Source organism: Brassica oleracea, chromosome C9, assembly GCF_000695525.1.
Source record: "Brassica oleracea var. oleracea cultivar TO1000 chromosome C9, BOL, whole genome shotgun sequence".
Classification (NCBI taxonomy): domain Eukaryota; kingdom Viridiplantae; phylum Streptophyta; class Magnoliopsida; order Brassicales; family Brassicaceae; genus Brassica; species Brassica oleracea.
The window spans coordinates 1,147,247-1,170,357 of NC_027756.1; the positions used below are offsets into that span (position 1 = coordinate 1,147,247).

At 40.4% G+C, this 23,111-nt stretch overlaps 5 protein-coding genes and 1 non-coding gene across 7 annotated transcripts; 4 read left to right on the forward strand and 2 right to left on the reverse strand.

Moving 5' to 3' along the window:
* Window positions 1-716: 716 nt before the first annotated feature.
* LOC106318103 lies at window positions 717-7,378 on the reverse strand. Of its 2 annotated transcripts, none has more exons than XM_013755956.1 (27): window positions 7,143-7,378; window positions 6,772-7,021; window positions 6,608-6,696; window positions 6,272-6,385; window positions 6,038-6,184; window positions 5,263-5,918; window positions 5,044-5,168; window positions 4,842-4,933; window positions 4,388-4,610; window positions 4,239-4,305; window positions 4,008-4,156; window positions 3,859-3,929; window positions 3,602-3,775; window positions 3,445-3,516; window positions 3,263-3,364; window positions 3,096-3,185; window positions 2,935-3,010; window positions 2,757-2,853; window positions 2,616-2,685; window positions 2,351-2,530; window positions 2,153-2,275; window positions 2,001-2,084; window positions 1,721-1,905; window positions 1,508-1,646; window positions 1,383-1,442; window positions 1,194-1,298; window positions 717-1,097 (listed from the first exon to the last, which is right to left on the reverse strand). In XM_013755956.1, exons 1-27 carry the CDS (start codon window positions 7,242-7,244, stop codon window positions 984-986), a joined length of 3,756 nt encoding a protein of 1,251 aa, XP_013611410.1. In that variant the 5' UTR covers window positions 7,245-7,378; the 3' UTR covers window positions 717-983. The 2 variants fall into 2 exon arrangements, with proteins under 2 accessions (XP_013611410.1, XP_013611408.1); XM_013755954.1 differs by having other exon boundaries at window positions 7,107-7,378.
* A 1,196-nt stretch (window positions 7,379-8,574) lies between these two features.
* LOC106318104 (uncharacterized protein P8A3.02c) lies at window positions 8,575-10,262 on the forward strand. The gene is made up of 4 exons (XM_013755957.1): window positions 8,575-8,792; window positions 8,885-8,916; window positions 9,226-9,384; window positions 9,816-10,262. The coding sequence occupies exons 1-4, from the start codon at window positions 8,606-8,608 to the stop codon at window positions 10,098-10,100; spliced, it is 663 nt and encodes a 220-aa protein (XP_013611411.1). The 5' UTR covers window positions 8,575-8,605; the 3' UTR covers window positions 10,101-10,262.
* Window positions 10,263-11,813: 1,551 nt separating this feature from the next.
* LOC106319264 (xyloglucan 6-xylosyltransferase 2) lies at window positions 11,814-13,989 on the forward strand. Its single transcript, XM_013757542.1, has 2 exons — window positions 11,814-12,964; window positions 13,457-13,989. Exons 1-2 carry the CDS (start codon window positions 11,879-11,881, stop codon window positions 13,829-13,831), a joined length of 1,461 nt encoding a protein of 486 aa, XP_013612996.1. The 5' UTR covers window positions 11,814-11,878; the 3' UTR covers window positions 13,832-13,989.
* On the forward strand, window positions 13,300-13,371 carry TRNAH-GUG. The gene has a single exon. It is a non-coding gene; the product is annotated as a tRNA-His (tRNA).
* Window positions 13,990-15,620: 1,631 nt separating the features above from the next.
* On the forward strand, window positions 15,621-20,928 carry LOC106317302 (translocase of chloroplast 159, chloroplastic). The gene is made up of 4 exons (XM_013755143.1): window positions 15,621-15,819; window positions 15,925-16,689; window positions 16,768-17,172; window positions 17,252-20,928. Exons 1-4 carry the CDS (start codon window positions 15,759-15,761, stop codon window positions 20,710-20,712), a joined length of 4,692 nt encoding a protein of 1,563 aa, XP_013610597.1. The 5' UTR covers window positions 15,621-15,758; the 3' UTR covers window positions 20,713-20,928.
* Window positions 20,929-21,415: 487 nt separating this feature from the next.
* Window positions 21,416-22,535, reverse strand: LOC106317303 (glutathione S-transferase F3). The gene is given in 4 exon segments (XM_013755144.1): window positions 21,416-21,653; window positions 21,656-21,801; window positions 21,877-21,925; window positions 22,039-22,535. Coding segments are annotated over 4 exon segments (579 nt in total). The 5' UTR covers window positions 22,189-22,535; the 3' UTR covers window positions 21,416-21,419.
* Window positions 22,536-23,111: the final 576 nt, after the last annotated feature.

Here is a 23,111-nt window from a genome sequence, read left to right on the forward strand (position 1 = left end):
GTTAACTTTATAAATTAATACTATACTGCCCCTTCCTGAAACTAACCTGAAACAAAAAAAATTAATATTCTTAATTATTATATCTAAAAAGTAAAACGTGGTCTTACTAACTTCACATCTTTCCTTTTACTTCTTTGGTACCTTCTTAGTCTTGAATTCTCTCCGGTACGGCTTCAAGACGGTGCTTGAATGCGTCGAGGGAACCTTCACGACAAAGTCGAACAGCGGAAGAATAGTCACATAGTGTTTGCTGGGATTACAATATAAGGGATGACCAGAATGACTTGTACGGAAAAAAATGACTCAGAAATTGAACTGCACAGGACATCAAACTTCTCATCTCCATGCAGGTATCCGACACCGTTGGATATTCTCCTAGAAGCATCATCAACACCAAAAGAAACCAATCTTTTGCTTATAACTAAAGTAAGGCGTTCATTGTTCTACTATCTGCAAACCTTTGTAGGGAAAATAAATTAGTTTTTGAACAAAAAGACCATTTATAGACATTTAAAGCATATGTAAAAGAATGGTGAAGAACACTCATGTCATATTACTTTAAAAGTTAGATTTAGCAGACTGATGAAAGCCGGACATATGATCATAAGTATGAACAGAAATTTAAACCCTAAGAAGACGTAGCAAGTCTACAAACACTCTTAAGGTCATAACTTTCTTTTTTCTTTTGGTCAAAACTAACATCTTAAGATTGCAAGTTTTATCTAAACAGAGGGCATACCTTTTCAGGATTTTTAGAAACATGTATGTATCCTTCAAAAGATACAGAACCTCATGTACATACGCAGGTAAATAGATTATACAGCGAATGTTTTATGCTGAGAAAGAAAATGAATTAGACAAGGAAACGAACAACACTCTTTCTCTCTTCTGTACATAAATTTTATAAATTAAGAAAAAGGGACCAAAATCAGATTAAAAAAACCGAACAAATATCTCTGTCTCCTTCTCTCACTCTGTCTCATCTACATGAAGTAGCTCAAGGACGTCTTCTTCCTTGACCCTCCTTCTCCATACAGCTCATTCCATTGCTGAAGCTCGTTCATGTTTGATGAGTCTGTAGACACACTCGCACATACCTATATATATGTATTTGACATCATTTAGTCACTATTTTCAGATGTTACATAAGAACACAATGCCAAACCAATTTGAGTTTTTTTTAATACAATTACCTGTTCATGGGCAGCCTTGAAATCAGTCATTGTCAGTGGACGAATGTCTGTGCAGCTATACAATGGAGGCGTTGGACGGTTTTCAGCCTCAGCTGCAGTTTTTTCCTGTAACCAAAACAACAGTCAAGTGTAAATATAAATGGTCTTTTGGAATTAGAAGCAAAATGCATTAGAAGTTGGAAACCAAACCTTTTTTTCTTTCTCCAGTATTTCTCTAATCGGAAGATGCGCCGCAGTTACACAAAGATTCTGCAACCAAATAATAGAATGTGAGTTTTGGTACAAGCCAAGGAGATTGAGATTCAAGGAGAGACCTTCAAGTCACTTCCTGAGTAGCCATCTGTCATGTTTGCAATCGCTTCTAAATCAACGTCTGGTCCTATTTCTTCTTTAGCTAGAATAACGCTCAAGATCTTTGATCTGTTCGTGGCATCTGGAAGATTAACCATCAATCTGCATACAAGTATGCATCAGTGATAGTTACTACATGATGGATATTAGAGACATAGAATGTATGACCGCTTTACCTCCGGGGAAGCCGTCTAATAACTGCTTCGTCGAGGTCAAATGGTCTGTTGGTAGCAGCAAGTACCAGAACTCGTTCTCTGTCCTTTGTTCGTAGACCGTCCCAGTTTATCATGAATTCGTTCTTCATCTTACGCATAGCTTCATGTTCCCCTGGATTCTCACGTCTTCCCAACATGCTATCCACCTAAACATTATTTTCTCAGCAATCATCAGGTCGAGAAAGTACATAAAAGCTTGGCTTCGAAGGAGACGTGAAACACACAACGCTTCTAAGCATACCTCATCAACAAAAATGACACTTGGTGCGATCTTGCTCGCTAAAGAGAAGACAGCTTTCACATACTTCTCTCCCTCACCAAACCACTGCAAATCATTCGTATTAGTTAGTCAATTACAATTTTTTAGAAAGGCATACACAAATATTAAGATACCTTTGAAGTAATACTGGACATTGAGATATTGATGAAGTTTGCGCCAGCTTCAGTTGCTACTGCCTTTGCCAGCATCGTCTTCCCGGTACCAGGAGGTCCAAACAACAGAATACCTTTCGTAGGCTGCAGTATAACGTGATCATATATATTTGATGTCCAGAAACGAGAGAAGACAAACATATTTATCTTGAAAAGTACCTTGGTTAGCTGGCCTTTATCAAATAATTCGGGTCTTTGAAGAGGAAGCATGACCAACTCTTTCAATGTGTCCTTCACATTCTCTAGAGCTCCAATATCATCAAACGAAACACCTATATCGCTAGGGGGAATGACATCTGATAAGAGTTTTTTCTCAAATTCGTTCTCAGTAACAACATCCTGAAACAGCCATAGCAAAGCAACTCTTAGATCCGAAACTTACTGACTAACTTGGGAGGAACGAAATAAAATTACATAATATTACCTTGAGTGATTTCTTTAGACTCATGTTTTCGTTTTGAACACCCTGCAACATCTGCAGGCCATATGTAATGCTGCAGCACATGCTACAATGTTATTTTCAAATCTAAGGTTACAGTATTTCAGAATATACAACGAAGCTAACCTTTCCGCTGAGATAACAAGCTTGTTGTCTTTGACTATAGGTTCTGAACAGTTCATAAGATGGTGGCTGAAGGCCCAACCAACCACTTTCTCAGCACCTAGAAACACATATAGTAATTGGTTAGTCACCATCAAAGCAGAAAGAAAATAATAAAAAAGGGTGAGTGAAAGTGGCCCACTTTCGGGAAGAAGGGTTTGATCTTTGATGGACAAGGTTCCAAGGTCAGGGCAGTCCAGACGGTTTTTGGTGAGTACCTGTAGGCATTATTAACAAAGACGTAAGCCAAAAAAAAAAAACAGGAACGCTTAGAGCAAACGGACTTGATAAGAAGATGCTCACTCCAAGGATGCTGGTTATATTAGCCTGAACTTTCAAAAGCTCTGTATCACGGTCCAGTTTCTCCTTCCAGTCCGAGAGCAAAGCTTCATCCTATTATGTCTTAAAGAGCATAAGAAAGTGAAAAACAAAATGAACCCAGACGAGAAGAAATGAATAAAGATATCGACCTGAGGTAACTGGATGGCGACTTTGTTAGGAAATAGCCGAGTTATTTGTTTCATTGATTTAGGTGTTTCTTTGCTCCTGTCGTGCAGCTTACTAAAATTATCCTGCAGATGATACGCAAAATAACATTCAACATCTCAAAAACATTCAATGCAATTTCGAAAGTGGAGAATAATCACCATACCGGAAATGCAAGATCTAGTAAGGCTGTCTGGTTGCCGCCAAACTTAGTAAACAAGAAACCTCCAGGATGGGCCTTGAAAAAGAACAACCAAAACTCCAATCAACTAATACTGATGCCAAAAGAGAAACAGAGAAGATTAGATAAGACTCCTACTTACTTTCTCCTTTCTGGTGTCCAACTGGGTTTGTGAGGCCATGACAACAATATTATCCGGTAAATTCTCGAGCTTGCTCTTCAAGGTTGCATATACGTCACTATTCCCCACCAGAGATTTCTCAATATCTTTAAGGAACAATATTAATGACTCTCCTTCAGCCTCACTAAGTGCGACCTATGATATGTGTCAAGAGGGTTAACAATCCTGCACCTAAAAGGACCAAGCAGTACTCTCCCATTAGTTCAAGTAAAATGTACCTCAAAGATTTCATTAATGGCGAGTTTATCAGCATCATCACCAGAAGAACCATCTAATCGAAGTGAGCTAGCTGCACACACACAAAGATATCAGTAAAATAATATATTTTCAAGCGAGTTAAAATTGGAAATAAAAGCCCGTCAATTACCAGCACAAAAGAAACCATGGTCCTCTTCGCAGAGGCCACCAAGATCATTGCCATCTGGAACAGGCCTATCGAATCTAATCCCAATTTTTGATGAAGCATTGTCTTCAAAAGCAAGGACTACTTTTCCCTGGAAACCAATGGTTGGTCCCCTATAAGTACAAAGAAGGAAAAGTGTTAGAATTGAGTCCTTAATACAGCAGATGTGAAGACTTAAAAACAGGAAAACCATACCTAAGTGGTGGGCCTTGAAGAGAAGAAATTGCAGATGATGAAGGACCTAGAAACTTGACTCGGTCACCTAAAATGATAGAAGTGCCTGTTCAATAACACGTGAAGAGTACATAAGAAAGTGAACAATCAAATGACAAAGCCCATCATGCCTGTTTTAAACGTGTAACTCTTAGAAGTTGCTGTTGACACTTCTTGCTTTGGCAAAGCTTGAGAACCCAACGTTGATCCTCCTGTTATATCTGCGTCAACACTAGAAGTTGGTTTCTTATGCTGCAATGCTTGTGCAGCCTGAACAGCTCGTTTAGCAAGCATAGAGAGCCTTTCACGCCTAGAACCTTCTTTAGAAGATTCAGCTTCCCTGGCTGGTGATCCCTGAAGCCATCCAGAAACATTAAAAATATCAATGAAATCCCTGAAGTGACCGACCAAACCTACTAATTTTCTAAGAGCCAGTTGATACAATGGAAGAGTGGACACTGTGACAAATATAGCATCTAAGCTTAATATCCACTTGCTCAAGATGACAGAAAATTATTTTAATAAACAAAACAAAATTGTAATGCTATCACAAAAGAGAAACTAATGGGAGAAAAGGAGAAGTACCCCAGGCAATAGAAGAGAGTCAGCGATCATTAACTTGGCCCCAAAATTCTTCGCAAATGCTTTTGCCAACATTTCCTGATATATCTCAGAGCCTAATAATACGTCATACGGTAAAACATGGTTATACACTTATCGTAAGGTAAACTTGGCTCGAGGAAAGGACAGTAGAAATAGTAGAAACACTTATGGTAAAGCCTCATACCTGCTGGTCCAGACAGCAAGATACGGGGGCTCGTTGTAGGCAAGTCAGACGCATACTTCGCGAACTTGCTTCCACCCTTCATATGGACATACATCGATGCTATTAAAACATCCTTCGTAGTAGCACTGCAAGAATTCAGAAGTTGTTTTGACTATAAATCATCAAACCATCAAAATCCAGATGTATAGTGGAGTTTAGCATAATATATAGCATTCAGACCTTAGAAAATAAGGGAAGCTATCCAAAGAAACATCTATGTTCTGAGCAATTAGTACTCCTCCTCGCAGACTATCCTTAAACGCTTGACGTCTAGTCGATATAGTAGATGAAATGTCAAATTCTTTAAGGAGTTCTCTCACTTCCCTTCGTTCATCCAGCAATTTGGAGATGCCTCTTATATCCAGAGAAGAGGATTCCCCAAGAAGGCGCAAGATCGGTCTAATTTCATAACCAGAAGCAGGAGGGTTTCCACCATCGGCTTCTTGAAAAGGATCCAGTCCACTGCCATCGGCATTCAGATTCTCATTGGCAGTGTAAGAGGTTGAAGCAGCAGTTTTCTCCACTGAAGCAATAGCAGCATGATCATTGTTACTATCAGCATCGTTCATGTCGGTATCTGAGATGCAATCATTGCAGCTGGGAGGCTCCTGTGGAACCTCTGGATTTTGCTGCCTTTTGGCAGATTTAGCAATTGGTGGTCGAAGATGTAAGTTGCGGTACTTTGATAGAGATGCCAATATAGAGGCCCCATCAACAGCTGAGGACTCTCCTGCTCTTGTCTCAGAATGAACCCGGCCACCTCGAGTTTCAAATAAAATCTGTGAAGAAGCTCTGTCAGGAGCGGCTTGATTTTCATCTTTAAGAGGTTGAAATATCTAGAGAAACGTTAAGAAAAAGTTTGCAAGAAACCACTGAAATCAAATGGCAAGAACATTATTAAAAAAACATAAACGTGAAATCAAAAAATATATTCACACAACTCCAAAAAGGATACATAAGCATGTCTCCCAGAAATGTTGAAGATCACCTCGTCCCCACCCCGGAGGTGAACGAGAGCACCTTTCTGGTAACACTTTCCATTCACCTGAACAAGAACTCCATTCCCAGTTATCTCCAAAGTTGCAACCGATGGACCTCCGTTCTGCCCAAAAACTAGGTAAGCAAACGGCTTTTTTTCCTTAAAGTCAATAAAAGACCGAGTTAGATATGTACTGTAAGATGTTTTTACCTCAGCCTGCTTCAGTTCACAAAGGGTGATGGGCATTGACTGGTCTTTGATAGATAAATCACATCCCCGACGTCCAACAGTGAACACAGGTCCCCTCATGATACGGTGAGGGTTCTGAAATTGCAGATAAAAATACCTCACGTCAGTCAGAAACAAAAGTGAAAACTTGAAAAGCAGAGTCTCCTAACTGCTAAGAACTAGGACAGGATGCAACTGTCTGACAAAATAAAAGAAACGGACATGCAGACAACTAATCTCGTTCTGAGTGAACTAAAAGACTAGATCTTGTTTGGTTTCACACTGCTAAGCCGTCAATGTGCAATTCACATGCTTTACCTGAGGATACTGAGAAAGTAGCTTCGCCCATGGAGCCTTAGCCCTTTTCTTCCCGGCCTTCGACTTCTCACCATCCGCCACCACTTCCTCTAAATCCACAAACACACCAAAACATTAGAAATGCTAACTCTTTCTTTATAGACACTAAGAGCAGAGACCAAAACCTGCAACAGTAGGTGTAGCCAATACATCAACTTCATGGTTAGCATCAATTTCAGGAGAAGCCTCCCTCAAAGGCACATCAGTGAGAACAACAGGCTTCTCCGCAGCATCCACACCTTGCTGCGGATCAGAGGATCTCAGCTCCGGCTCTCCAGATTCCGATCCAGGATCCGAACCAGGCCCTTGGTTCTCGATCGGAACCTCGCTAGCCGACGAAGACCCCGCCGGTTCCGCCGCCGCAGACGCCGACGCCTAGGTCATCCAAAAATTTCAAAATCAGATTCAAAATCAAAATTCAGATTCGAAATACGGACGCAAGCAATCAAACAAATCTCACGGATTCGATAGCAGTAGAGGCGGCATCGATCTTGACCTTAGATCGCTTCGAGGGGCGCGGAGACGACGCCGACGGTTCAGGGGATGAGGAGGAACAGAAACGCTTTGAAGCGGAAGAGCTACTCCTCGTCTCAACCATATTGACTTCGTTTCGCGTTGATTGATCCAAGAAGAAGAACGAACCGCTTGGTGGTTCCCGATAGATTATAGATAGAGAGAAGAGATAGGAGGAGAAAGGAGGATAGACGCGAAAATGGAAAAAGAATAATTATTTCACAGAGATTTTCATGTAAATGATTACTCCCCCTGGTCAATTTATAAATCAATTTTTTTATAAAAAAAAATGCCTGCAACTTTATTGTATTATTGGTCGGATATAAAAATAACTTGACCCACTTATATATCCATAGTGCTGAACAAAATAATGTATATTTATTCCTTTTTCGTACTATATGTTATTTAAGAAAGAAAAAATTATGAATGAATATTTTTCAAAAAAGTTGCTAAATATAATTCAACCAATCATAAAATAATAGAATATAAGTATAAACGGTATATAGTATTCAGTAAATATAGAATTCATATACAAATACAATACCAACAACATTTTGTTTTTGGAAAAAAGTCAAAAAGCTCTATAATGAATGCATGTGATTATTTACTTATTGTTGTTAAGAGTACGATGGCTATAATTACTGCACTATAAGCCTACTATACAACCATCAACATAGTAGATTTTGCTTCTTTTTTTAGAATGGGTCTTTTCCATATTTATGTCCTTATAAATAAATGAATGAAAATGTTCCCTTTACTAGTTTCTTGAAAAGGAAAGCGAGAGTTAGATCCGCTTGTGCAGTAAGCACTTGGGTAACAAGATTCTACTTGCTTTTTCCGGAGATTGACTCCACAGGTCAGTCAAACCTTTTAACTTTGCCACATAACAACACACCCAGAATCACTATAGTCAAACTTTTCTGTTAATCAATACTAAACCATACTACTATTCTGAAAATACTAATCTGCTTAATCAACATCAGCTTATAGTTTATTAATTTATCTAAATTTTCAAATTATTTTTACCGTCACCATTTTTGTCGTTAATTTTTCCCAATTTTTAAGACAAGTAAAGAACCGAACCGCCACGCTTGCTACAACGTCTCGACAGATACATGGGGGGAGTTTGGTTCGTCAAACAGTTGTTGTTGTAGTTAGGCACGTGGGCGGCGCATGGGCAGCGTATCGATACTTCGATACATCACATGACCTGTTTGTAATTTGATTTTAAGACGGTCAATTTGAATGTTAATTTTTTGGTTTGTAATCATGAGAAGAAAACAATGAAAAGGGCATTTTTATATTAGTTACAGATAAAGCAAAAGAAGTTAAAAGCCCAATAAGCTATAGTTGTTTCTGCAAGGGCCCAATCATAAACATACTTGCTGAACCTGTTTGATCGAAACCTGAGAGAAATGAAACGGAAACCTCTTGTGATCGAAAATAATGGACGAGGAAGAAGAAGAAGCGCACTTGAAGGCGGCGTTTGGCGATTCGTCAGACGATGAGCATCTCGCAGATCGCGAAACGAAGGCGGTTTGGGAAAGAGTGGAGAAGATCAATGGTTTATGGCTATGTAGAAACTTTCTCTCTGTTCATCATCAGTCTGATTTACTCTCCGCCATTCTCAACGGTACCCTTCGCTCTTACCACTTCAAATGCCCATTGATCTTACTTATTTAGCTTTCCTTAGCTTAAAGTTTTGTTCTTTATAAAATTTTGCAGAAGGTTGGTTCGTTGAGGAATCTATTAACCAGGTACTAAAACACTAACACAAAATTGGAATTGTTCGATTTTATTTATGAAACACGCCTTGATTGGTGTATGAATGAGTTGGGCATCGTGTTTTCCTATGTGTGCAGTGTGTTCTGTTTCCTCTTTAAGTGATTTAAAGATTTGAAGCCAAGTTGTATGGATTATGGTTACTTCTGTTGTTTTCTTACCAAACAGGAGTTACGGTTCATGTTTTTTTTTTGGGTTCTTTGGTGTTTTGTTTCTTGGAGTTTTAAGTGCGAAACGTTGAAAAGAAACTAAAGGTTCTGTTTTTTTTCTTTTTCTTTTGAAAGGCGATGAGATTTGGTGATCTGCCTTCATGGGCAACAGAACTATCTGAGCTCATACTCGAGTCCGTGGAATCTGTTGATCTTCCGGTGTTGCCTGCTGATTTGCTGTGTAGAGAACCTCTGTTCGACCAGCTCATTGTCAATTTATACCAACCAGGTGAGGTACGATGCTTTCACTTCTTAACTAGAGTACCAATAGATAACATCTTGTTATGGTTTCTTGTAGGACTATAGAATTAGATAGTTTAAAGGTTATCAATCATATTTTATCCAGTCATTCGATTACCATTCATGACAAATGCAAAAGCTAGAAGAAACCAATAGCGTAACCGCTTGTAATAGTTCTTGGAGCATTACACCTAAAAAATTCAAGAGAGTTACACAATGAGTAAAATAATCAGTCATAGACAGAATGATCTTTTAACTCTGGATAATGCAAAAGCTCTAAGAAGATAAAGCAACAGCTTGTTAAGGTTTCGTGGAGCATAACAGTTAGATAGTTTAAGAGAGTTGCACAATGAATAGAAGCAAATCATTTGAATTGATCACACGTTACATCAAGATTTCGTGACATTGAAATGATCTTTTAACAGGGGATTTGTGCACATGTTGATCTGCTGCGTTTTGAAGATGGAATTGCCATAGTCTCTCTGGAGTCACCTTGCGTGATGCGGTTCAGTCCCGCAGAGAAGGGAGAAGGTGAAGACGTGGATGTTTTGTTGAGCCCAGGATCTCTTATTCTCATGTCTGGAGAAGCTAGGTATGGATGGAAACACGAGATTAACCGGAAACAGATTGGGTTTCAGGTATGGGAAGGAGAAGAAATTGATCAGAAACGAAGAATCTCCGTTACCTTGAGAAAGCTATGTCCATCTTAGGTCTGACTAGCTTAGTTTAGTCATCTTTTTGGTATACTGTATGTGCTTAACTACTACTTGCATGAGGAAAAACTTTTAGTTCTTATATTTCCCATTTTTAGAAAATGTTATTAAACATACAGAACAGTAATTGAAATACTTATGATTATAATAAATATTTAAAAGGTGTTATTTGTTCATGAATTTTAATTGATTTGAAATTTATATATAATTTAAATATTAAATTTATTAATTACCAAATCTAACTAGTGAATTTTAGCTAGTAACAAATCTATGTGTTTATTTTGGTATTAAGTTTTTGTACTTTTAGCAAATAGTATTTTTTAAGTAACTAAAATTATTATGAATTCGAATCCACTGCATATTTGAACTAAGATTCATAGATTATTAACACAGATAATTTTAACCATAAATTTAAAATTATAAAACAAATAACATTAAATTAAATTTCAAGATCAATTGAAATACACAGACCGATAATCTCCTCTTAAATTCTGTTTGTGATTATAACAGTATCAGTCCTGATATACAAAAATAAAAATAATTAACTATTTGTTCTGAATTTGAGAAATTAAGAGTTGTGGATTTCTTTTCTTTTATTGCACAAACGTAGTAAGAGATTAAATAGACATATGTATACAAATTTTCTTTTACTTTCTCCTGTCGTTTACAGTCATATATATAAACAGAAAGAGCATTTTAATTAGATGTTATGTAAATTTTACAGACAAAAATAAAATCCACTGTTTTTGATATTAACGAAGAGAAGTTATTAAGAAAAGAGCGTATCAGAAGCAAATAAATTCAAAAAGTTATTTGGTAACTTACCAACCTCTAATTAGTAATTAATCATCCAAGGTTCTAAAACGCAGCCGCAGACACTGTATACGTGCCGGACCGTGCCGGAAAAGCGGTCGGCGGAATGACACCGCCGCGATTTAAACAGAATCAGCCCAAAATTCTGAAAACGTAAAAAATTAATAAAAAAATTGCTCAGATCTTGCTAAAATCTAGTGTGATGTGTTGAAACTTAGAGACTTTGTTCCTGTTTATCGTGTTCAAGTGTAAAAGATAAAAGAAAGTGTACCAACATGCTGTAGAAATGTTCTTAAAACGATTGACGGCGAGGATTAGGGTTGCAGATTTTGAGTTGGAAAAGATAAAAAAACAAAATGTCTAGTTTACTCCTCATTTAAGCTTAAATCGAGAAAAATATGATACAAGTATCTGTTGTTTTTCGAACCCCTGACCTCTAGATTCCAACAAAAAAAAGCTAAATGCCACCACACCACACGATATATATTGACATACAGATAATTTTATAAGTTAATATTGTAAAACTAGGCACCGATTAATCTCCGTATTCTCTCTGTTTAATTGATTCGGTGCTAGGCCTGGGTCAGCCGCACACTTTGCGCCTGGGCAATTCCAAACATGGATCATATCCAAATAAGTTGAAAATCATTGTCTATTTTGTTCCCTTTTCTTTTCAACCTTTTTCTATTTATATAAAAAAAAGAACTACAGTATTAACGAGCTGACTTTTCAACGCTCTCCGATATCTAGATCCATGCTGCATCAACGGTCAGGATAATTGATCACAAGTCACATACCCCTGAAATATCGCCACGTGTAAACAACATCACTAACACACACTACCACCACCGACAGAACCGAGTAAAAATTCAGACAAGACAACCTCGACTGTCATGTCCAAACACAAAGTCTATTGTAGTAACTTCGTTAAATAACAGTGTCCGAAATTCGTATCTTCACTAATGGAAACTCAGATCTTGTCATTAAAAAACAGAGAGGATATCGACGAAGAAGAAGAAGATTATAGAACGATGATCGAGAGGTGTCTAGGACCTCACCGGTGCCGGAGAATCCAAAGAGCTTTACGCCACCTCAAGGTAACGGTTCTCTGCCTCGTTCTCACCGTAGTCGTCCTACGTGGCACAATCGGCGCCGGCAAATTCGGTACACCGGAGCAAGACCTCGACGAGATCCATCAGCATTTCCAACCATCGCGCAAACGAGCTGAGCCTCACCGCGTCCTAGAAGAAATCCAAACCGGCGGAGATTCATCTTCTTCTACCTCCGGCGACGGTAACTCCGCCGGGAGTAATAACTACGAGACGTTCGACATCAACAAGATCTTCGTCGACGAAGGAGAAGAAGACAAACCCGACCCGAACAAGCCGTACACTCTCGGACCCAAGATATCCGATTGGGACGAGCAGAGATCCGACTGGTTAGCCAAGAACCCGACCTTCCCCAACTTCATCGGACCGAACAAGCCACGTGTCCTCTTAGTGACAGGCTCTGCGCCAAAGCCGTGCGAGAATCCCGTCGGAGATCACTACCTCTTGAAGTCCATCAAGAACAAGATCGATTACTGTAGGCTCCACGGGATAGAGATCTTCTACAACATGGCTCTCCTCGATGCTGAGATGGCTGGGTTCTGGGCGAAGCTGCCGTTGATCAGGAAGCTTCTGCTGTCTCATCCTGAGGTTGAGTTTCTATGGTGGATGGATAGTGATGCTATGTTTACTGACATGGCCTTTGAGCTTCCGTGGGAGAGGTATAAAGAGTATAACCTTGTGATGCACGGGTGGAATGAGATGGTTTACGATGAGAAGAATTGGATTGGGTTGAACACTGGGAGTTTCTTGCTTAGGAACAATCAGTGGGCGCTTGATTTGCTTGATACTTGGGCTCCTATGGGTCCTAAAGGGAAGATCCGCGAGGAAGCGGGTAAGGTTTTGACCCGTGAGCTCAAGGGTAGGCCGGTTTTCGAAGCTGATGATCAGTCTGCTATGGTTTATCTCTTGGCTACTCAGCGAGACACTTGGGGAAATAAGGTAATAAACTTAAATTTTGATACCAATACTTAGAAAGTCTAGAGCATCTCTTGATTACATCAATTATAATTTTTTTTTGCTTATAAATCACAATGTGAGTTGCATCTTATCGGTTTATACTTTTTAGCATCTCTTGATTACATAAATATAAGCTTATTTTGCCCACACGTCACAATGTGGTATGCATCTTGTTGTTTTATAGCGTCTCTTGATCACCTAAAGACTGGATTTATTTTCACAAATGACAATGTGAGTGGCATCTTGTCAGTTTATAGCATCTCTTCATCACATAAAGATTTATATATCTCATCATGCTAAATCACAATTACAACAAAGTGGCTGTAGTATAGTGGTTAGTACCCCACGTTGTGGCCGTGGAGACCTGGGTTCAATTCTCAGCAGCCACACTTCCTTTTTATATCATTAAAAAAAAGTTGTATCTTGTTGTGGTTTTGGTCTATATTCTCATTTAAGCCGCTGCATTGTTTATAGGTATACCTAGAAAGCGGATACTATCTTCACGGATACTGGGGGATCCTCGTGGACCGATATGAAGAAATGATAGAAAACTACCATCCTGGTCTAGGCGACCACAGGTGGCCACTGGTGACTCACTTTGTGGGTTGCAAACCATGCGGGAAGTTTGGAGACTACCCGGTGGAACGGTGTCTAAAACAAATGGACAGAGCCTTTAACTTTGGTGACAACCAGATTCTTCAAATATATGGTTTCACTCACAAGTCTTTGGCTAGTCGCAAAGTGAAGAGAGTGAGGAACGAGACTAGCAATCCGTTGGAGATGAAAGACGAGCTCGGGTTGCTTCATCCAGCGTTTAAGGCTGTTAAGTTGCAAACCAACCAAGTTTGAAACTTATTGTCTTTGCTTAGTTGTTGTACTAAGATGGATGATACAAAAGTGTGATATTAGTGTATTCCTTTGTTTTTACTCGTCCTTGGAGTCCCTTGTAGCTTCATGAATCAGTAACAATGGCCTTACATAAAAGTCCATTTGCATATGAAAACTAATCGAAATAACCAAAATTTCAAACTGAATTACGAGCTCACTGAAAATTAGAGATGGCAATCATGGACTTGGACAGTGGGCCTGGCCCGTAAAGGACTTTTGCGGAACGGTATTGGGACGAGGTTTTCTAGGCTCGTAAATTTGCGGGACTCGCAGGACGGGTCTTTGCGGGACTGGGTCTTTTACGGGATGGGTTGAAACGGATCATGCGGGATTACATGGATCCGCATTTTTTTTTACGGGATGAGCCGAAACGGATCATGCGGGATTACATGGACCCGCATTTTTTTATTTCTTATTTTACCTGAAAAAACGAGATAGAGAGTGAGATAGAGAGTGATTCTTGTGACTTTTCCCCGAGAAAACATAAAGAGTTTCGGCGATGATGATTCGAGCTCCGGTGATGATGATTCGAGATCCGGCGATGACGACTCCAGCTCCAGCGATGACGATTCGAGCTCTGGTGGTGTTTTGATTTGGTTTTCTCTTTTTTATTACACATAACTATGAATTGTTTTATTACAATGTGGGATTTCTTGTTTAAGTTGATTGATTTTTGTTTTTAGTACTGTGAAATGGTGTTTTTTGTTAAATAAAATTTGGTTACAATGATGTTGTTTAGGAGAAAAGTTAGTTGTATATCATGTCACTTGTATAATTTGACAAAGAATTACAAAGAGAGATGGTTTGATGAAGACATACAACACTTGAGCCAAGTTATTACAAAGACAACAACTTAATCAGATTCAAGCTTAATAAAATTTTATGCTGATAAAAAAAAATAAAGCTTTTAACTCAAGAACGCAAGAACAAACATATATTTATGGCATTGATTTTGATAAGGCTTTAGTGAAGTTTAATGAGTTCTCTTCAACTCTCTTACACAACTCTTTCACTTGAACATTCATGAAGGAAGCTGTAGTAGACGGTTAGATAAGGAGGCATCCCGCGGGGCGGCCTGCGAAGGCCTATATGTTCTGCGGTACGGGTTTGGTCCGGCATTCTGAGGACCGCAGCCCGCACGGGACAGGTCCGCTGTGATCCGTTCGATGACTAACCCGCCGCGGTACGGAACAGGACTGGATGGGTAAACCTGTTTGACATCTCTAGTGAAAATACTCGAAATTTTGATAACCAAGTTTGGTTAGTTTTGGTAAAAGTTTTAAAACTGAACCATCTAACTTTTTTTTCATTTTTTTTTGGCACAAAACTGAACCATCTAACTAATGAACCGATTTTATCGTTTAATTCAGCGAGATTTTGGCTGAACCGAACTACCCAATTTTGAACTATCCAAACCGGGTTTGCATGCCTTTTTTTTGGTATAGCTCTTTTAGACTTTTACATAATCACGATACTTCCCATTTGAATCTCTTTTGTAGCTTCATGAATCAGTAACAATGGGCCTTAAGTGGAAGCCCATTTGAACATGACAACCAAAGTTCCGGCCTATTATACACAAAACTCCAAAGATCCCATAAGTAGATAATGGTTTTAAAAGGAAAAAAAAAAATATTTTTGTGGCCTAGCAAATCTTAAGATAAGTAGGTGAGAACCAACAATTTTTTTTAAAAAAAATCTTCATAGTAAAAACGACGGCGTTTCGGAGAGCACACGAAAGCTAGGTATGTCATTTTAAAGCAAAGAGACATTTTTTTATTTTGTTCGCTCGCTCACACCTTATCTCCTCACCCAATTCTCTCCCCCTTTCTTCCTTCTCTCAAAGGCTGAGAGTTCGAGAAAAAAAAATTCTCAGTTAGCCAAAGCGGATATGGACTCTAAAGGAGCAGTTCCACCAGAGCAGAATCCTCCTTACGCTTCTAGCCAATCAGGTTTGTTTGTTTTTTTTCTCTCTTCGTCGTCGTTTCTATGATTCTATCTTGTTTGAGTAGGATTGAATCGAGTTAGGGTTTTTAATCGGATTTGTTTGTTGATAGGTAAAACCTATGCTTCTGTTGTAGCCGCCGCCGCCGGTGGGGCTGTGAGTAGTGCGAAGTCGCAGGAGTTCGATTCGGAGAAGGAGGCTGTGGCTGGAGATTCGGATAAAGGTGTTGTTGGCGGAGCTGATAAGGAGGAGGAGGAGAAGGCTTCCGACGAGGCTGCTTCATCGGTATCTCCGGAGCCGGAGGTTGTTTCCGAGAAAACAGTCGGAGGAGATGATGTAGGGGTTGAAGACGATGGTGAGGCTAAGATTGAGAACAAGAGTGTTGATGAGAAAGTTTCCGATGAGGCTGGTTCACCTGAGACTGCTGTATCGAAGCCTGAAGCTGTTTCTGAGAAAACAACTGGAGAAGATGGTGTAGGGGTTACGGAAGAAGAGAATAAGAAGGTTGAAGAGGGTGTGGATGATGTTGAAGACAAGAGCACGCTTGAGAATGGGAGTTTTGATGGCGGTGAGAAACAGGCTTCCACGGATGGGATTGTTGGTGGAGATGATAAGGAGGAGGAGAAGTCGAGTTTGGAGGTTGGAGTTGATGAGAAAGTTTCCAACGAGGCTGCTTCACCTGAGACTGCTTCATTGTTATCTCCGGAGCCGGAAGCTGTAACTAAAGAAAATGATGCAGGGGTTACCGAAGAGAACAAGAAGGTTGAAGAGGCTGTTTCTGCTAAAACAACAGGAGAAGATGATGTAGGGGCTACCAAAGAAGAGAACAAGAAGGTTGAAGAGGGTGTGGGTGATGCTGAAGACAATGGGCAGTCAGGTTTGTTTTTATCTTCCTTCAGTAGGATTGAATCCTGTCTTTTGAAACAGAGTTTTAATCGGATGTATTTGTTTACAGGAAAAACCTATGCTGCTGTCGTCGCTGCATCCGCCAGTAGAGACGGTGGGGATATGAGTACTGAGAAGGGGTTTGCTTCCTCACCAGAGGCTGTGTCTGGAGATTCAGATAAAGGTATTGCTGGTGGAGCTGATAAGGAGGAGAAATCGAGTTTGGAGGTTGGAGCTGATGAGAAAGTTTCCGACGAGGCTGGTTCCCCTGAGACTGCTTCAGTGTTATCTCCGGAACCGGAAGCTGTTTCTGAGAAAACAACCGAAGAGAACAAGAAGGTTGAAGAGGGTGTGGCTCCGGAGCTGGAGGCTGTTTCTGATAAAATAACTGGAGAAGATGATCTAGGGGTTACTCAAGAAGAGAACAAAAAGGTTGAAGAGGGTGTGGGTGATGTCGAAGACAATGGGCAATCAGGTTTGTTTTTATCTTCTTTCAGTAGGATTGAATCCTGTCTTTGGAAAATAGGGATTTAATCGGATGTATTTGTTAACAGGAAAAACCTCTGCTTCTGTTGTTGAAGAGGGTGTGAATGATGTTGAAGACGATGGTGAGCCTAACCTTGAAAACAAGAGTGTTGGTGTTGCAGAGAAACAGACTTCCACTGAAGTGATGGTGGATGAGAATCCGGAAATGGAGAATGAGAATAAAGCTACGGGTGTGGAAGAAGAAGTCGATGTTGACGATAAAATTGATGATGTTGTTGAGGAAGAGAGTGTGGAGTTAACTAATAAAGTTGTGGACTCATCCACTATAGAATCTGTGCATGTCGATGTGGCAAAACCAAAGGTGGCTGTTGTAGGGGACGTAGAGGGAATCGAGGAGGTGAAGATCAATGCTGATGGTGAAAATCTTGAAGTGGCTAATAAGTTTGATCAACTTGGCCATAATGATGGTGGTGGATTTGAAGTTGAGTCTAATAAATCCGTTGAGGAGGTAGAAGAAAAGTTGACTTCTGGAGCAGACTCTATCGCAGACTCTACCAAACTAGAATTTGCTGATAGAAGTGCTGCTGAGGCAGAGGATGTAGCTGCTAAGAAATTAACAGAGGCAGCCAGAGTAGAGCCTGATGAACCGAAGGTTGGTGGAGCAGAAGAAGAATTGCAAGCGTCTGAAAGTTTAACTGTGGGTTCAGTTGATGCAAGAGAGGATTCAGAGCCAGCAGCTGAGCTACAGTCTGAACCAAACTCTAACCCAGAGGCCGGGAAAGTTTCTGAAGGAAACATTGCTGAAGAAGATGGAGACAAAATCCCAGCCGCTGACAATGTTTCTTCTCGTGAGTTTAGTCTTGAAGGCAAGGAAGTGGATCATGAACCTTCTGGAGGAGAAGGTGTTATTGATAGTGAAGACGAGACTGAAGAGATGATATTTGGGAGTTCTGAAGCTGCAAGACAGTTCTTGGCAGAGCTTGAAAAGGCTTCTTCGGGTATCGAGGCCCATTCTGATGAAGCGAATATTTCTAACAATATGTCAGATAGGATTGACGGCCAGATTGTCACCGATTCTGAGGAGGATGTAGACACAGAGGATGAAGGCGAGGAGAAAATGTTTGATTCTGAAGCTTTGGCCGCACTGTTGAAGGCAGCCACTGGTGGTGGAAGTTCAGAAGGTGGCAACTTTACCATAACATCTCAGGATGGTACGAAGCTTTTCTCTATGGATCGCCCTGCTGGCTTGAGTTCATCTTTAAGGCCTTTGAAACCTGCAGCTGCTCCACGTGCAATCCGTCCCAACATCTTTTCCAATCCGAATGTCACAGTGGATGAAAGTGAGATTAACTTGAGCGAGGAAGAGAAACAGAAATTGGAGAAGTTGCAGAGCCTCCGAGTGAAGTTTTTGCGGCTTTTGCAAAGGTTGGGGCAGTCAGCAGAAGATTCAATTGCAGCGCAAGTTCTTTACCGTATTGCACTACTTGCTGGGAGACAAACAGGGCAGTTATTCAGTCTTGATGCTGCAAAGAAGAAGGCTGTGGAGTATGAGGCTGAGGGAAACGAAGAGTTGAACTTCTCGTTAAACATACTGGTCCTTGGAAAAGCTGGGGTTGGAAAAAGTGCTACGATAAACTCCATTTTGGGAAATCAGAAGGCGTCCACTGATGCTTTTGGGCTCTCAACCAATTCAGTAAGAGAAATTTCTGAAACAGTTGGTGGCATCAAGATTACCTTTATTGATACCCCTGGTTTGAAGCCTGCTGCAATGGATCAAAGTGCCAATTCCAAAATGTTGGCTTCGGTGAAGAAGGTAATGAAGAGATGCCCCCCTGATATTGTTCTCTATGTGGATCGGCTCGATACTCAGAACAGAGACTTGAACAATTTGCCCTTGCTAAAGACGGTTACTGCTTCTCTTGGTGCATCCATATGGAAAAATGCCATAGTGACATTGACCCATGCTGCTTCTGCGCCTCCTGATGGCCCATCTGGCGCCCCTTTGAGCTATGATGTGTTTGTAGCGCAGTGCTCACATATTGTTCAACAGTCTATTGGACAGGCCGTTGGTGATTTGCGTTTGATGAACCCCAGTCTGATGAATCCAGTTTCTCTTGTTGAGAATCACCCATTGTGTAGGAAGAATCGGGAGGGAGTTAAGGTTCTGCCTAATGGTCAAACGTGGAGACCTCAGTTGTTGCTGTTGTGCTACTCCCTGAAGGTTTTGTCAGAAGCAAACTCCCTACTGAAGCCTCAAGAACCATTGGACCAGCGTAAACTATTTGGTTTCCGAGTTCGATCCCCGCCTCTCCCGTACTTGTTGTCTTCGCTGTTGCAGTCACGTGCACATCCTAAGCTCCCTACAGACCAAGGTGGTGATAGTGTTGACTCTGATATTGAAATTGATGACGTGTCTGATTCTGAGCAGGAAGATGGTGATGAGGATGAGTATGATCAGCTGCCACCATTTAAGCCTCTTCGAAAAACTCAACTTGCAAAACTCTCAAAGGAACAGAGAAAGGCATATTTGGAGGAGTACGATTATCGTGTAAAGCTTCTGCAGAAGAAGCAATGGAGAGAGGAGTTGAAGAGGATGAGAGAGATGAAGAAAAACGGGAAGAAGGTGGGTGAAAATGAGTTTGGTTATCCCGGTGAAGAAGAGGATCCGGAGAACGGTGCTCCAGCTGCAGTGCCAGTTCCATTACCAGATATGGTCTTGCCACCTTCATTTGACAGTGATAATTCAGCTTACCGATACCGTTTCCTGGAACCCACTTCACAGCTCTTAACCAGGCCAGTATTGGATACCCATGGTTGGGACCATGACTGTGGGTATGACGGTGTCAATGCGGAATACAGTCTTGCTATAGCAAGCCGGTTCCCTGCTACAGCTACTGTCCAAACCACCAAGGACAAGAAAGAGTTCAACATTCATCTGGACTCCTCCGTGTCTGCTAAGCACGGTGACAGTGGCTCCACCATGGCAGGTTTCGATATCCAGAATGTAGGTAAGCAGCTTGCGTATGTGGTCAGAGGAGAAACTAAATTCAAGAACTTGAAGAAGAACAAGACGACTCTTGGAGGTTCAGTGACATTCTTGGGCGAGAACATTGCCACTGGTGTCAAACTCGAGGACCAAATAGCACTTGGGAAAAGGTTTGTGCTTGTGGGCAGTACAGGGACCATGCGATCACAGGGAGATGCGGCGTATGGTGCGAACCTCGAGGTCAGGCTCAAGGATGCTGATTTCCCAATAGGCCAGGACCAACACTCTTTAGGACTGTCTCTGGTGAAGTGGAGAGGCGATTTAGCCCTCGGAGGGAACCTCCAATCTCAAGTCTCTGTTGGAAGGAACTCAAAGATAGCGCTTCGTGCAGGGCTTAACAACAAGATGAGCGGGCAGATCACAGTCCGAACCAGCAGCTCTGATCAGCTGCAGATTGCTCTCACGGCCATTCTTCCGATTGCTATGTCCATCTACAAGATGCTTCGACCAGATGGGGCCAGTGACAAGTACAGCATGTACTGAGTATATGCCTGCAACTCCCTCTGCTGATGAATTCAGGAGAAGGATGTTTTATGTTATTTGGTTTTGGTGCATGTTTTTTTTCTCTTTACTTTAATAAAACTCTTGTTGAGATTTTCTCGAAGTTGTATTTTGTTCTGTTGAGAAGTACCCTATCGGATTGTATCAGTATTTCTTCAATTTCAGTAATTCCTCTATGGAGTCTAGTCCTCTCTTTTATAGGTTCTTGTCACGCTGATGATGTTGCTTGGATTTTGTTGAGGTTTAGTTGAAGATTCTTTAATCAGGTGTGTACTCTGATCCGTCTTACTTCGTCCTTTGAAGGCAATGGTAGGTGAGCAACCCATTGGAGACAAAAGACCAGCTTGCTTCACCTAGCGGCGTCTCAAGGCGGTCAAGGTACAAACTAACCCAATTTGATTGATCTGAATTAGGATTTGTGTACGTCTTTGCTGTTGTTGATCCGTTACTGATGATGAAAAACAGAATCTATGTATTAAATAACTTATTAAGCTGTTTTATTATAGAAGAGCTTGAAGATTAGATATATAGATTTTGATTCAACAAAGATCTCTCAAGAACAGACACACACATATAACTGAGAATAAAAACAGAGGACAAAACAGAGTATCTGAGAACTTGAGCATTATTATTACTCTGAGCATTATTATTGTGAACTGAAGCAGAGTGTTTTCGCTTTCAGAAATTTCTCACTGAAGGATCTTCTGGGAAGCTGGCCTCTTGGTGATCTCTGCCACCCACTCGTTGACACGTGGACGCTCGGTGAAGAGCTTCTTGGTGGGAGTTCCAAGCAAGTATTGAATCACAGGAATGTGGTGAAGATCTGTCAAAGTAAAAGTTTCACCAGCCAAATACTTGAACTCCTTGAGCCTAGCCTCGTAGACATCAAGGACCCTGGCTAACTTGGCCTCTTCTTCAGCTTTGAAGCTGCTGGGTCGAACTGGTGAGCTTCTACTTCCGTTCCAATGGACATTGTTGCATAGTGGGCTATGTTCTTGGAGTCTGCTGGGAGAAGGTTGGTTCCTTGGCCTTCGTATCGGTGAGCTATGTACTGAGTAATCGCTCTTGATTCTACACAAAAGAAACCAAATTATGTTAATGAAATTTTCTTCTTTGATAATGATTGCTTTTATAAACGGTTCATACCAAAGAGCTTGAGGTCTCCATCTTCAAAGGCTGGAACTTGACCAAAAGGCTGCAGTATCCAAATCAAACGCAAAACATTCAAGATTCGGACAAGATTCATCAAAATGGTTTGGTCTGGTCTTACTGTCTTAATAGCAGAGCAACACAGATGGATATACTTACGTTGCGGGAGAGGAAAGGCTCTTTCTTGTGCTCACCGTCCTTTAGCTCGACATTGACGAGCTCATAGTCGAGGTTTTTCTCGTGTAGAGTGAGGAGGACTCTCCTGGTGGAAGTGGTAGTAGCGTGTCCGAAAACCTTGATACTTGCCATTGATTTGTGTTTGATGTTGAAGGTGAAGAAAGTTCAAGACACAAGTATGAAGTAGTGCTGGTATTTATACAGTTAAAAAAACAGCATTTTGTGCATTCTCACTAATTTTTAATATTGTTTAACAGATAAATAATGCCTCTACAAGACCGTCGCAATCCAATATTGACAAGATGATTGTTAGAAACGTTTGAATAATCGTTTTTTTCTAGTAAAGCATGCAATGCCATCAGAGAAAAGATCAAATAAGTGCGTTCTGACGGCCGAATTACTCAAATTTTCCACCTAATAGTCAAGCTTTACTAGTAACATTCACATCTTTGATACCATGGTAAAACTTTAAAAGTATAGTAGTTCCTCTCAATTTATTTATTGACTAATAATCTTATGTACAAAAAGTCTCAAATTTGATTAACAAGTTATTTACATATATATGATTATAAAAATATTTTATAGATAAATATCAGCTAATACGAAAAAATATTAGCACGTCATAACATCTTGTAATCTTTAGGATATCATAACATCTGAGCAAGATTGTTGATATATGAAATAAGTAGCACATCAAAAGTTCAGAGAAAGATTAGTATACAAGTAATGCCCAATTATGCTTTAAAAAAAACAAGCCCAAAAGCAAACCTATGGAGACTGTGTCATCATCATCATACACTAAATGGATAGAGTTGGAAACAAACTCTGATAACTAAAACATGATATTTCTTGGTGAAGACAATCTATAAGTATTGCAAAGCCTCTTAACTTTGGGGATTGTTAACCCTCAGTTCATTTGGTAATTATAAAGTCAAGAAAGTGAGGGATGCTACCCATTGGAGACCAGACCAGCTAGCTGCACGTAGCATCTTAAGGCGGTCAAGGTACAAATTAATCCCATTTTGTAGACCGAGTCGAGAAAAATCTGTAACTGA